The sequence below is a fragment of the Leptodactylus fuscus genome, chromosome 1 (genome assembly GCF_031893055.1).
Source record: "Leptodactylus fuscus isolate aLepFus1 chromosome 1, aLepFus1.hap2, whole genome shotgun sequence".
NCBI lineage: Eukaryota > Metazoa > Chordata > Amphibia > Anura > Leptodactylidae > Leptodactylus > Leptodactylus fuscus.
Genome location: NC_134265.1, coordinates 252,745,434 through 252,760,675, shown reverse-complemented (window position 1 = coordinate 252,760,675; position 15,242 = coordinate 252,745,434). Strand labels below are relative to the sequence as shown.

At 41.7% G+C, this 15,242-nt stretch overlaps 1 protein-coding gene across 1 annotated transcript in view; it reads left to right on the top strand.

Moving 5' to 3' along the window:
• Positions 1-15,242, top strand: part of EMCN (endomucin) — a 106,665-nt gene that overhangs the window by 67,410 nt on the left and 24,013 nt on the right. Inside the window, exons 8-10 of the mRNA XM_075285933.1 lie at positions 3,473-3,508; positions 6,043-6,132; positions 7,897-7,921. Of these exons, the coding sequence (XP_075142034.1) occupies positions 3,473-3,508; positions 6,043-6,132; positions 7,897-7,921 (151 nt within the window). The remainder of the gene's footprint in view (positions 1-3,472; positions 3,509-6,042; positions 6,133-7,896; positions 7,922-15,242) is intronic.

Genomic DNA, 15,242 nt, shown 5'->3' with positions numbered 1-15,242 from the left:
ATATGCAGCCCATTAGTCCTCATATGGGTTTTTGCTATTAGTGTCTTAGAGTGTGCTAGAGTATTAATTTCTTCTCTGATTATCTGTATTCTGACATTTGCTTTGACCTCTCAACTATTATTCTTGATTCCAATTTGGTACCTAGTTGCCCGTCTGGTTATGTCCCCTTGGCTAGTTTGACCTTCTGTTCTTGTTGTTTGTCTTGTCTGCATTCAGTGTTTCACTTATAATAGGTAGGGACCATTGCCCTGTTGCCCTCTACCGTTTAGGGTAGTTGAGGTAAATTGGTAGGGACTTGGGGGTGGGTCTAGTATCAGGGCTCACTGCCACCCCCTCCTCCCAGGTTGCTTAATGGGCAATTCCCTCTCACTCATTGTGAACCTGTCTTACATCTATGGAAACTGGGGTTGAGCCGATCTTGAAATTTCAGGATTGTTTTTAAAATCCGATTTCCAATCATTTTCCATTCGAACCCGATCCCAATTCCGATCCGAATGCAAGTCAATGGGATTTTTTTAATAATCGAAGATCGGATTTTAAAAACGATCCTATTCTCTACACAGCATGGAGTCCAAAAATTGTTCCAATTTCTGGACTCCACACTGTGTAGTGATTTAAAAAAATCCCCCAGCTACTTAGCCCCCCTGGTGTCCACTTACCTGCATAGATCCCCTGCCGCTCCCCGTTCTTCTCAGTACAGTACTTTCTCATTGACATGCCTTCAGAGCGCCGTGTGCACCCCCCACCTCCCTAGGCTAGTGTTAGAGATGATGGGAGTACGTGGGGCTTGTTGTGGCTTAGGAGAGTGTTGGCGGGGAGACTTGAGTACATCATTCATGTCTCCCCTCTCAGTACCCGGTACTCTCCTAAGCCACAAGCCCCGCCTTCTCCCAGCATCTCTAACACTAGTCTAGGGAGGGTGCTCTGAAGACATGTCAATGAAAGAGAAGAGGAGCGAGAAGAACGGGCAGCAGCAGTGGATCTGTGCAGGAAAGTTGAGCGAAGTTCGCAAGGAGATAGATACTATCTACTCTTCTGTTTCCTCCCTGCTGTGCCATATACTGGACTCTGCTACATCTCCATCACTGTACATTGACTTGTCTATCTACTCTTCTGCTTCATCCCTGCTTTACTGTATACTCAGCTCTGCTACGTCTCAAATGTAGCAGAGATGAGTATACGGTAAAACAGGGATGAACCAGAAGAGTGGCAGGCTGCCGTAAATCCATAGGAATGAATGGACGTAGCCGGCATGCAGGGGGTTAAGCGGCCAGACGCCATCAAAGTCTATGTGCCGGCAGCTTCCATTCATTCCTATGGGTACGTGCTATTTGAAACGGGAGTTTCGAATAGTACTCACTCATCTAATACTATAGCTTTTCCCACCATGATTGGCCAGTAGATAAGCATTATGGGAAATAACCTCCAACCTTGATCCTGCCAGAAAAGATCAGGATCGGAATTCCAATCGCGATCGTGAAATTTACTCAATCGCCGATCGGAATCTGAACATTTCCGATCCCGATCGCTCAACCCTAATGGAGACTAAACATTCCTAGCAATAGGGAACAAACTGCAAATTTGCTAGAAGGGAGACACCTAATCACAGGAACTTTAGAGAGTTTTTTTGAGGCAAAAAGCAGCAACATTTTTAATTAAAGGATTAAAGCATTAAAGAATCCCATGTTCTATTAAATGAGACGAAATTGTCTGAAAAGTTAGTGACCATTTAAAGCACATACAGATGTATAGGAAAGTCAGGAGACAATCTTGCCTATACTTGGTTCAGCCAGCATACATATGTCAACAATGGTGTGAGAAAAGTAAACCAGTGACAGATTCATCTGGTGGTGGTTTATTTCCTTAGATAACAAAAAGATACATTGAAATACAACATGTCCAATAGTTGCTAAGAAACTTAAAGTAGCTGTCCTGTTCTACTGTAATAAGCCAGTTCAGATGACCTTTCCCTTACATGTATGGATGTCTGTAACTTTTGCATGCAAAAATAAATACATAGGCATAAAATATAGATTAAGAGATAAATATCTGCCAGGGACCTGAATCTGCTATAGGCAGCAGTGTCTTCAGTTCAGGTGAAGGCTATTTTTACATAAACACATTACAACTAATCAAGCTGAAAATTTACCATTTGTTAAAATTTACCCTCATTTTCTCTCAAGGACCCTTAAAGGTGAATTTGTCGTAAGGGAGATTTTTAAAGTTGACTTTTTTATTATTTGTGCCAAATTTTACCAAATATTATTACATGTGTGTTAATCTATAAATCTAACACTTCTTTCCTAAACTGCTATTCCACTTTCTATCCCATCTCCTTATTAGAGTAGGATTGCAACAATTTTTGCTACTTTTTAAAGTCACATTTGAGATTTTTTGGTTTATAGACAACTAGACAGGCTAACACTTGTCAAAATGGAGTGAGTGCTGTAAAAACAGAAAATGTCGCAACGTTTTCCACTGAAATGGGGCAAATTGTATTTGCCTCATAGGGTTTTTTTTTTGCCTTCCCCTGGATCAACACTGTAGGGATTGTAGGGTTATAGGTTGGACTTGATGGACTGATGTCTTCATCCAACCTCATCTACTAAGTAACTATGTAACTATTTATGTACAAGTAAGCTCTAAAATTCTACTTTGCAACTAGTATTATTTGGAGTGTATTTGTGTATATAGCAGTGTAAAATATAGACATATGTATGTAGTATGTGCACTTATTCACTGACTAGATATGATGTATGTATTTGACTGATGTAATTTTTGACCTAATTCAGATATTTATTTCTAGTCAGGCCATGATAGAACGTCTATAATAAATGCAGACAATTGTTATAACATGGCCACCATCTCATATGTTCTACTAGCAAATTGTGTAATAGTTAATAGGGTCATGATAAAAGGTAAAAAAAAATTCTAGGCCTCACAAAAGAATTATTGTAACACAGGCAACTGACGGGAAGGCAGCAGTAAATACCTAGTAAGCGGGCCAATCATTGAATGCTTGCATTGAATCTCAGGGTTACCCCTAACGCTAGATTCACACTAGCGTTCAGTAGTCTGCATGCAGAAGACGGAAAGCTGTCAGACCGGGTCCAGCCGTGAGCAGCGGTGAGCGTTTTATGCTCTCCGCCACAAAACCAGTTTTTTAAAATCGGACACAGAGTACTGCATTTCCGACTCTGTGTCCGATTTAAAAAAAACGGTTTTGTCACAGCCGGACATCTTTCAAACCCATTCAAATGAACGGGTTTGAAAGAGTCCTGCAGGTTTCCGTCTCCTGCCTCTTTTTTGTGCAGGAAACGGAAACCTGCAGAACGGAGATCGGGCGCAGATGTGAATGAGCCCTAAACTAAGTCTTATTACAGCAGGTGCTATACATGCCTTTTGTATCCATTTTGCTTCCATTTAATATACAGTAAAAAGTTATAAGGTTAAAAATGTTTCTATTTTTTAGATGAAGAAAAAACAGAACCTTCAAAAAGCAAAAAAGGTAATTCTTCCGTGGTTATAACATGACTGCGTTTTGGTGTTTATGTTAAGTTATAACCATAATATCCAGAACCCACTATAATTGTATTTATATAACCAAAGAACCGCATGCAGGTCCAGTATAAATATACAAAAATAGGCAGAGCAAAACCACAATGGATATCTATGTTCAATTCAGTCAGTAATACTGTGGTAGCTCTAGGTACTGGGACCAGTTATACAACTTTTAGAAACAGAATAGTGCCACATGTAGGCCTTAGGGCAAGTTCACACAGGGTTTTTTGGTATCTGCCTCAAAATCCTGACCAAAGACAGATCCCATTGAAATCAATGGGAGCCAGCCAGTTCTTTTTTCCAGGAGCCGTTTGTTCTGGCTCCTAGAAAAAGAAGCGAGATGCTCATTCTTTCAGGCGGATTCATCTCGCGACATCCACCTGAAGACACTCCCTCCCAACTAGGCCCATTCATTTGGGCCTAATCCAGAGCGGAGTGTGCAACTGGATGCCGGTGACAGCTACCCGTATTTTAGTCCAGAACGTTCCAGACCAAAAAAAGCCCTGTGTGAACTTACCCTTATGCTCATGTCAATGCCATTTTTCCACCAACCTAATATCTGTGAAAAACAGCTGTGTATATCCGTTTAGGTCCATGAGCAACCCTTATTCACATGAATATTTGCCATGCAATGGATGTTTTTGGAATTGGCTGTCATATTGCCATTATAGAACCCATGAATTTCAATAGGTCTATTCTCATGACGCTATCAATGTCTGTCTTGAAGGACAAAGATAGTGCATGTCAGTTTTTTGCCGGCCATGAAAAATTTACAGTCAATAAAACGAGCATGTGAATAGAGAGATTGAATTCAATGTGTTCCCAATACAGACATTACAAAAACAGTTGTCACACGTCAGATTTTCAGTGTTGTGTGAATAAGTCCATATGACAGTGACATTTAACATCTGTTAAAAATGGATATACACTTCCATTTTAATTGCTGTTTTGCATCTGTTCCGTGTGTTTGTCATACATTTTGCATCAGTTTCTGTCAGTAAAAATAAATTAATTTCATCGACCTAAACTACTGATCCATTTTTAATGCACGTATGAAAACTTAACTCAATGAGTTTTGCATTAGTTAAAAATGGATCCATTGATTTCTATTGGGTCTGTGAAAACAGACAAAAATAGAGAATCTCAGATTTTTGATGGCCGTTAAAAACTACAAACCACTTAAATTAATTTGTTGCAAAATGGATGCAAAACAGCCATCTAAATCAGATTAATGGTTGTTTTTAACAGACTTTAGATCCATCAGAAACATCACTGTGGTGTGAATAAGGCCTAATGCTGCTTATAAACCTTAGATGGCTGTTGGCTGAATGTTCATTCATCTGACATTGAATGCTTCTAATTCCCTCATACAAATGAATTGCTCATATAACCACTTAAAGAATTGTTGAGGTCCTCGAGACTCTTCAGTAGACAAATTTATGATGTGAACAGCAGTCTGTTTTCTGCTAATGCCTCCGGCTAGAAAAGAACAGATTTTTTTTTTTTAAGCCGTGTAAGTTAATAGAACATACTCATGGCTATTGGAAGAGTTTCCAATAAAACAATATAAATGGAATTGCCTTTGAAAAAGGACTACCTACACCAGTGCAAGTCCTTATCAACTGTAAGTAGTTGTTGCCGCACTGATTCCAGCAAAGTCAGATTTTTTTTCTCTAGCCCTCACCATCCCTGAACAACAAGCACAGTTAGTTTTGATGCCTGATATGCTATTTAAAAGGATTTTACCACTAATACCAGCAACATTTTTTTCTAATTACCACGTTGGAATAGCCTTAAGAAAGGTTATTCGTCTCTTACCGAGAGTGAGCTCTCGAGCAGCAGTGGGGATGCTCCCATCGCCATTTGAGCGCTGGGGCCCACCCTCATTGCTGCGGAGAACTCATTAGCATACTGGTAAAAACCGGTATTTCTAAGGAACAGCACAGCGGAGACCACGTCTAAAGGTAAGAGACGAATAGCCTTTCTAAAGGCTATTCTGACGTCTAAAGCAGAAAAAACAGCGTTTTAGTGGTAGAATCCCTTTAAGCAATGTAATGTCAGAAGGGCGGTGTCAGGCCGGGGGTGTGATTCAGAGCTTCAATCAGAGGCAGCCAATGTCAGAGCTCAGCGGAGCCCTTGCCTTCTCCTTGACACCTCCGTTCTGACAGTACAGAGTCTAACTAGCATAAGAGGCAGCAAAATTAACAGTATTGATTGCTCGGGAATGGTAGGAGCTAGAGAAATTATTTTAACTGCCAAAATCAGTGGAGCGGCTGCTATTAATTAATGTAAAGAGCTGGACTTGTTGAAAGGTCCTCTTTAGTTCTTTGACACATGTAAAATGCAATGATACATACAGAATATACAATACAAGTAAGCCTCATAGAAGTGATTACATTATAAGTGTAATGGAAAGGATAGATTTATTTGTTGGTGATGAAGAGTAATATCTATACCCTTTCCTATTTTTTTTTCTTACAGGAATTATTATTGGCGTGGGATGTGTACTTGCCTCTGTTGTTTTTGTTGCCTTAATATTTCTATACAAGATGTGCCAGAATAAGCCCCAAGGTGAGAACAGTCTTTGGAAGTTGTCTTAAACGTTTGGTACAAAAACTTATAATTGACTTCACACATTCAATGATTTGCATACACCCACCTAAGATCACAAAACAAATATAATATCTGTCAGTAATTGGGGTTCATTAGAGTCATAATTTTTAGCTTGAGGGTTGAATTCCATATAATGGGGGGAAATAGATGGTCTAAGCAACATTAAATATGAAAAGCAAAAAAAGTCAAATATCGAACATAAAGCCAATTTATTCTGGATATCCTCATTATTAAATCTTTTATCTCAATTAATGAGGTAATTCCCTTTCAACTTTTTTTGGGGAAAATATATTTTTATTAATTTTTAAAGTACAGACAGCACAACAGATACAAATCCTGGAGAGGAGAATACACAGCCAAGGTAACCAATACATATTATCTCTGACTCAGAGATAATAAGATAGCCGTAATGGAACATAATAGTAAACTTATAGAAGAAGGATGGTCTCAATCCATAAGTGGGAATGGGCAGAGTCCCGAGGAAAGGAAACCCAAGGTGCCCATATTTTTGAATACTTGGGGTAACTGTGCAGCTCCAAACATGAGAGCTCTTCCAGCCTAGCAATCTGGGAATTCTTTCAGAGGTAGTGAGGAATTGGTGGTGGGGATTCTGAGGCTCACTAGAGAAGGATAAAGGCCTTGGCTGCGGAAATCAATTGAAGTCAAAATTATTTACAGGACTGAGGGGGAAAAGCAGGCCAAATATTTAGAAAGATACCTAAGAGGGACATTTAGTCGACAAATGTGGTCCAGGACCTTTTGGACCTGTTACCAGCAGGGCTTAATTTTCTAACATTCCCACTATAACTGAAGATCCGCCCCTGTCCTTTCAACTTTTTTTTTGTTGTTCATGTTTCAGGATTGCTTATAATTGACTTCCAAGTAGTGGTATGCCATATAATCTTATACACATAAGCCTTTCTACATAAGTAGAGGTGTCGTGGGAAAAGACAGAACTGCAGTCTAATATTTGTTAAGACAAGACACGGATTCCAATCTGTGTTTCATTTTAGAAAGACAATGCAGACAAGGCCTCAAGCACACAACATTAAAAATGGTTTTGTGATGTCTGTTTGTTAATGACTATCACACAGACATTTTCTGAAAAATGAGAGTCTATGGGTGTAGTCAAAGGACCTTTTTTTTTTAGCTGACCTTGAATAACATCCATCAAAAATAATACGTGCCCTATTTTTTTTTTTTCCATTTTCATGCCTGGATGAATCCAATACAAGTCAATGGATCAGTTTTATGACATGATTTAGTGGGTTAGGTTAAAAAAAAAGACCAATTGAAGGACATCTATTTTTTTTTTAACATACATTTAAAAACATAACAGATGAATGACAAAGAGATACACAGAATGACCAATTGTTAGGTCCAATTTTAGAGCACAGACTCATATGTGATACAGACCCAGGAGCCAAGTGCCATTGAGTTCTAGGCATAGTATCAAAATCTAGTAATATTATTTTTGACCTAATGCCCAAGTCTCAGTAATCCTGTTACATCCCTGGTGCATTATAGCAACTGTATAGTATCTGTTACAACTAGGAAGCCACATAACAACTCCAATGGATAAATGATGTTCTGGATATGAAAATCCACATGTATGAAATAGGGTGTACAATTTTATTTCATGTCTTTATAGGTTCCCTTTTATTTCATATTATGTTTTATAAATAATGAGGTAATAATATGTACAAATGTCTTCTTTTTTAGCCACCGAGAACAATGAAGTAAAAGTGTAAGTAACCACTGCCAACAATATATTACTATAGATCATTAAGAGAAGACACGCCAGAAGTGAACGTCTTTATGAACCATCTGTCCTATTCCATGAACATCAGACATGTCAACAACTCATACAACACCACATATAGTTTAAGATGTAATAACTGAATACTTTAAGGTGTATGAGTTCAAGATATCTGATCTCCAAATTTCATCACGATTTTAGTGTGTTCAAACATCTGTGATATGTGGTGGAAAAACTCTACCTCCTATGGCATCCATTTCTCAACAAGTCAGAGTTACTGTAGTGGAACCTATAATGCCTAAATACTTATTATGAGGTGGACATTGTCTTTACTATTTTTAGTAATACGGTATATTGCACCTAGTGTGCACATCCCTAAAAATCAAGTACATGAGGATTTTGAGCATGTGCTTGTATAGATGAAAGAAACAATCTCTCTGTTAAAGAGAACTTTTCACCATAACCAAACTCTTTGCATCTTTGAATAGATGCAACTACATTGATTCTAGTTGGAACTTTTTCTCCAGTCCCCACCATTCCTGAGTAATTGGTGGTATTAGTTCCACCACCTATCTGATAGTAGATCATCTAATTGGCATACTGGGTGCTGAAACTAACAGAAATAATTGTTAGGGAACAGTAGGGGGTAAAGAGAAAAATAGAGTTGAAGTTGGTAGAGGTGGTTAAAGGATGTCTTTAACCTATATGTATTTGTAATTAATTTGCTAATTCTATTTGCTTTATTATTTTCATTGACTTTATTTTCTATATATTTTTCATCTGGTAAACATAGTTTGTCCAAAGTCCAAATTCATCTTAGTGTCTCATGCTTTGTAATTTGCGGCATCTAAATCTGGCCTCAGATTTAATTGGGAAAATGACTGATTTCAGTTGATAATTGAATATGTTAATGCTATGAATATTCGTTCACAGCCAACTGATGCCATACTATAATCTACCAAAAGCAGATTGTTCATGTTGGCCAAAAACATCAATGTTTCACATGATTGGCCACTTTTGGCCAATTGTCAGCCAATGGGTACAGACTTGCTGCAAACTACAGCTACCTGGACAGCTTATTTGTTGATGTTGATGGTGGAGTCATTCGTGTGAATCATCCCATCATTGAGAGGATATCCACAAGACGGCTGTCCTGAAACCTGGTGTGTGTGGCTTAATTTAGACAAGTTCCCTTTATTTATGCCACCACAGTTGACTTTTTACTAATATTTTGCTGCAAAATTTGAACTTTTGTTCATTTTTTGCCAGTCATTTTAAGGACACTTTTCAAAAATGTCTAGTGGGGAGTGAAAAGTGTCTAAAACACATAATAAATCATACATGACATGAACATTATACTGGGGCAGATTTATGAAAACTTTCTAAAAGATAAGTTACTATGGGCAATATAGAAAGTTTATCACAACACAGCTTTCATTTTCCAAAGGGAAAGCATCTCTGTGATCAGCCGCTATGGGCAACTAAGAAAAAACTTTGCAGAAATCTCCCTCATTGTCATTTGGTTCAAATTTACCCAAACGTCTGGCGCATTTAGCTTAGTAAATCGCCCACGCTGTATACTGAGTGTTACATTTGAGCACATTTTTTTCATCTCTCTACCTTTCTTTTTTGCTTCCTTTTATGGCCTAAAAGTTTCTAAGGCTAAGGCCACATGTTGCAGATTTTGTTACATTTTTTCAGCCAAAGTTAAGAGTGGTTTCAAAAAGGAATAGGAAATCTAAAAAGGAAGCTCTTATATTCTTCCTTCTGATAAATCCACTCCTAACTTTGGCTCAAAATATACATTAAAATATGCAGCAAAAACGCAGCTTTTCATCAACTTGTGCCTCAGCCTAAAACACATACCTCAATGTCTTGTTTATATTGCTGGAGTGAATAGAGCAAGAGAAGAGCTCTAGATGAAGGGAGGCAGTTCAACTAGGAGAGAGAAAAGTAATTTTACTATTCTGAGTATTATATATGTAATAAAAACAGATTCAAGTAAACTGAATGAGCTGTAATAAGTAATAATAATAAGTAACAATAAGTAATAAGTATATGTATAGTATATGGTATATATGTATATATACACTCACCGGCCACTTTATTAGGTACACCATGCTAGTAACGGGTTGGACCCCCTTTTGCCTTCAGAACTGCCTCAGTTCTTCGTGGCATAGATACAACAAGGTGCTGGAAGCATTCCTCAGAGATTTTGGTCCATATTGACATGATGGCATCACACAGTTGCCGCAGATTTGTCGGCTGCACATCCATGATGCGAATCTCCCGTTCCACCACATCCCAAAGATGCTCTATTGGATTGAGATCTGGTGACTGTGGAGGCCATTGGAGTACAGTGAACTCATTGTCATGTTCAAGAAACCAGTCTGAGATGATTCCAGCTTTATGACATGGCATTGCATTATCCTGCTGAAAGTAGCCATCAGATGTTGGGTACATTGTGGTCATAAAGGGATGGACATGGTCAGCAACAATACTCAGGTAGGCTTTGGCGTTGCAACGATGCTCAATTGGTACCAAGGGGCCCAAAGAGTGCCAAGAAAATATTCCCCACACCATGACACCACCACCACCAGCCTGAAACGTTGATACAAGGCAGGATGGATCCATGCTTTCATGTTGTTGACGCCAAATTCTGACCCTACCATCCGAATGTCGCAGCAGAAATCGAGACTCATCAGACCAGGCAACATTTTTCCAATCTTCAATTGTCCAATTTCGATGAGCTTGTGCAAATTGTAGCCTCAGTTTCCTGTTCTTAGCTGAAAGGAGTGGCACCCGGTGTGGTCTTCTGCTGCTGTAGCCCATCTGCCTCAAAGTTCGAGGTACTGTGCGTTCAGAGATGCTCTTCTGGCTACCTTGGTTGTAACGGGTGGCTATTTGAGTCACTGTCGCCTTTCTATCAGCTCAAACCAGTCTGGCCATTCTCCTCTGACCTCTGGCATCAACAACGCATTTCCGCCCACAGAACTGCCGCTCACTGGATGTTTTTTCTTTTTCGGACCATTCTCTGTAAACCCTAGAGATGGTTGTGCGTGAAAATCCCAGTAGATCAGCAGTTTCTGAAATACTCAGACCAGCCCTTCTGGCACCAACAACCATGCCACGTTCAAAGGCACTCAAATCACCTTTCTTCCCCATACTGATGCTCGGTTTGAACTGCAGGAGATTGTCTTGACCATGTCTACATGCCTAAATGCACTGAGTTGCTGCCATGTGATTGGCTGATTAGAAATTAAGTGTTAACGAGCAGTTGGACAGGTGTACCTAATAAAGTGGCCGGTGAGTGTATATATATATATATATATATATATATATAATATATATATATATATATATATATATATATATATATATATATGTTGTGGTAAAGTGTACGGTAAGGTGGTGGATGGCGTGTATATCTCGCCTGGTTTCCTCAGCCAGGTGAGATAAAGGAAAGCCAGGGTAAGCATGTTCTAGCAGAGCATAGTCTGCTGGAACTCTTGTTCCTTATTATGGGCTGGCTTTTCTGGACTGGAGGGCAGGTTGGTAGTGGGAGCCTTCCAGTCCACACCCTTACTCCACCACGGGTTTTGCCCTGAGTCTGGGGCATCCACAGGTGAGCTTCCTTAGGGCTATTTTACTGGGGAAGGAAGCTCAGTTAGGAGCCTGGTACACACAAGGAGTGTGTAAGGAAAACAGGTACCTTGTGGACTTTGACTGCTAATATGGTGACTCAACCTGCTGTAGGTCAGAGAGGTAACCTGCTGTATAGGTAGAGCCGGACAAGGCTTAGGTTTTGTTTGTTGTTTTGTTTCTTTGCTGGCACCGTGTTTTATGCCGAATGCTCAAATAAAACACTGGACTTGTTTTATTCTACTACCTGTCTGCATGGTGTCATTGCCGTTTCCAACCATGTGAGCTGAACCCCTTACAATTGGTGGAGGACGCGGGGCACAACGGCATGACAGAAGTCTGGACAACTGTGTGTGGCAGACATTAAAGGAGCCAGAGGTATATGTCCTGGGTGAAAGCTGCTGCAACTTTGCAAGGACAGTCCAATACCATGGAGGAGGTATTAAAGCAGCTGATACAGGTCCAGGCGCAACAACAACAGGCCCTGGCGCAGCAACAGGAAACAAACCGCCTGTTAATAGAGCAGATGGCTGCACTCCGAGAGTCTGCCACGACTCAAACCCGACGAATGGAGGTAATCCTGTCTGAGACTGCCAAGGTAAAGAGGGCTGTACAGCAGGGGTTGCAGAAAATGACATCCGATGATGACGCCGAGGCCTACCTCACGGTGTTCGAGAGAGTGGCAGAGAGAGAGGGTCTGCCGAGTGCAGAATGGGCAGATGTGATTGCGCCCTTCCTCTCCGGTGAACCCCAAAAGGCCTACTATGACCTCAGGGAGCAGGATGTCCGGGACTATACCAAACTAAAGTTGGAGATCCTTGCTCGCCTGGGTGTCACACCAGTAGTTCGCGCTAGGAGAGTGCACAGTTGGACCTACACCGTTGACAAACCCACCAGGTCCCAGATGTACGACCTAATCCATCTGGTACGCAAATGGCTGGAGCCAGAGACCTGCACACCCGCCCAAATCGTGGAAAAGGTGGTCGTCGATCGCTTCTTCAGGGCGCTGCCAGCAGAGCTACAACGCTGGGTTGGACACGGGGACCCCAAGACTGCTGATCAACTGGTCAACCTGGTCGAAAGGTACATAGCGACCGAGGACTTCCTCCATGATGTTCCCACAGCACCAACTCCTCTCAGGACTGCCCGTCCCGTGACATCGGTGGGTAAGAGGGGTACAATGGGAGGAGTGTGGAAAACTGCGAGAGGCAACAGGGCTCTGGACCTCGGGCGAGGGCAAAAGACTGAACTTGAACCTATGCGGCCCACAGGTCCTAGAAGGGAATCCCTGTTGAAAAGGCCTGTGTCTCTCCAGTGCTGGAGGTGTCATGAGTGGGGACATGTGGCCGCCCTTTGCCCTCTTACTTCAGAGCTCATGGAGTGTGACGCTAATAGGCGGCAGTTGCTATTTGCTGTACCGGTGTTTGCAGCCATGCCAGGGACTGAGCCACATGCATGCATGTTAAGGGTTAATGACCGCTCAGCAACAGCCCTGCTGGACTCTGATAGCTCAGTGACTTTGGTTAAAGCCAGCCTTGTGACTGGGGACTATATAACAGGCAAACAGGTGAAAGTATTGTGCATCCATGGGGATATTATAGCTTACCCTGTGGCCTCAGTTAAACTGGTAACTCCCTCTGGGACTGTGACCTATGAGGTCGGTGTGGTAAAACGGCTCATGTATGAGGTAATTTTGGGCCGTGATTTCCCATTGTTTTGGGAATTATGGAAGAAAGGTAATGCTCCTGCTGCCAGTGAAGTAACTCCAGCAGAATCTGTACCTTTCTCTGAAAATAATGGTTCCTGTGCAGGGACCCATGGAAGTAGTAAAACTAATTTGGGGAAAAATGTGAATGAACCTGAGGTGTGCAATGATGAATGGTTCCCCCTGCAAGTGTTAGCCGGGGAAGAAGAAGAAACTTCCCCACCAGGGCAGCAGGTGCTAGATTTAGGAGTGTCTCGGGGTAACTTTGGGACCGAGCAAGCAAGAGACCCCACTTTGAGTACTGCATGTGCCAATGTCACGGTAATAAATGGTGTACCACAGGATCCTGAAGCTGACCACAAATTTCCACACTTTTCTATGAATAGGGACCTGGTGTATCGAGTCACCAAGTGTAACAATGAAATTGTGGAACAGCTTTTGGTGCCAAAACTGTACCGTCGCATGGTGTTAGATATGGCTCATAATCATGTGTTGGGTGGTCATTTGGGGACTAGTAAAACACAAGAGAGAGTCCTCCAACGTTTTTTTGGCCTGGGGTATATGAAGAAGTGAGGAGGTACTGTGAGTCTTGCCCCACGTGCCAATTAAGTGCCCCCACACCCCACTACCGTAGCCCGTTGGTGCCACTTCCTATCATTGAGGTACCATTTGAAAGAATTGCAATGGACCTGGTGGGGCCTCTAGTCAAATCCGCTAGGGGACATCAATACATTCTGGTTGTGTTAGACTATGCCACCAGGTACCCGGAGGCAGTTCCCTTAAGAAACATGGCCTCCAAAAATATAGCTCGAGAATTGTTTTACATGTTCTCTCGCACAGGTATTCCCAAAGAAATACTTACGGACCAGGGTACCCCCTTTATGTCAAACGTTATGAAAGAACTATGCAAATTGTTTAAAATCGCGCATATCCGTACATCAGTGTACCAACCCCAAACTGATGGATTAGTGGAGAGGTTCAATAAAACCCTCAAACACAGGTTGAAAAAGGTAGTGGAAAGGGATGGCCGGGACTGGGACTGTCTGTTACCGTATCTTATGTTCTCCATCAGGGAGGAACCCCAAGCATCTACAGGGTTTTCCCCCTTTGAGTTAGTTTATGGCCAGCATCCAAGGGGTTTGCTAGATATTGCCAAAGAGACCTGGGAGACTGAGGCCACCCCATATAAAAGTGTTGTTGAACATGTGGTCCAGATGCAGGACCGAATAGAGACAGTGATGCCCATTGTCAGAGAGCATATGCAAAAAGCTCAGGAGGCCCAGAGCAGAATTTACAACAGGTCTGCCCGGGTGAGGACCTTTAATCCAGGGGACCGGGTCCTAGTTCTAGTTCCCACCGTTGAGAGTAAGTTTCTGGCAAGGTGGCAGGGTCCCTATGAGATTGTAGAAAAGGTGAGTGAGGTGAATTACAAGGTGCATCAGCCAGGCAGGAGAAAACCCTTCCAGATTTACCACATAAACCTCATCAAGCCGTGGAAGGATAGAGAGGCTTTGGTAGCCACCCCGACTGTGGTTAAAGAAGGGTTACAGCCAATTCCCCCAGTAAGAATAGGAGAGGCCCTGTCAGGACACCAGAAACAGGAGGTAAAGGAGTTCCTACAGCGCAACAGGGGCAAGTTTTCTGACCTACCCGGCCGAACGCACCTGATAAAACATCATATTAAAATTGAGCCCAATACTAAAGTGAGCCTGAAGCCGTACAGGATACCAGAAGCCCGCAGAGTGGCGGTATCCTCTGAGGTCAAGCGCATGCTTGAAATGGGAGTCATTGAGGAGTCAAACAGCGAATGGTCAAGCCCCATTGTACTAATCCCAAAGCCCAATGGGACATGGAGGTTCTGTAATGACTTCAGGAAGTTAAATGAGGTATCCAAATTTGATGCGTACCCCATGCCCCGAGTGGATGAACTGATAGAGAGGCTGGGGAGTGCCAGGTACATCA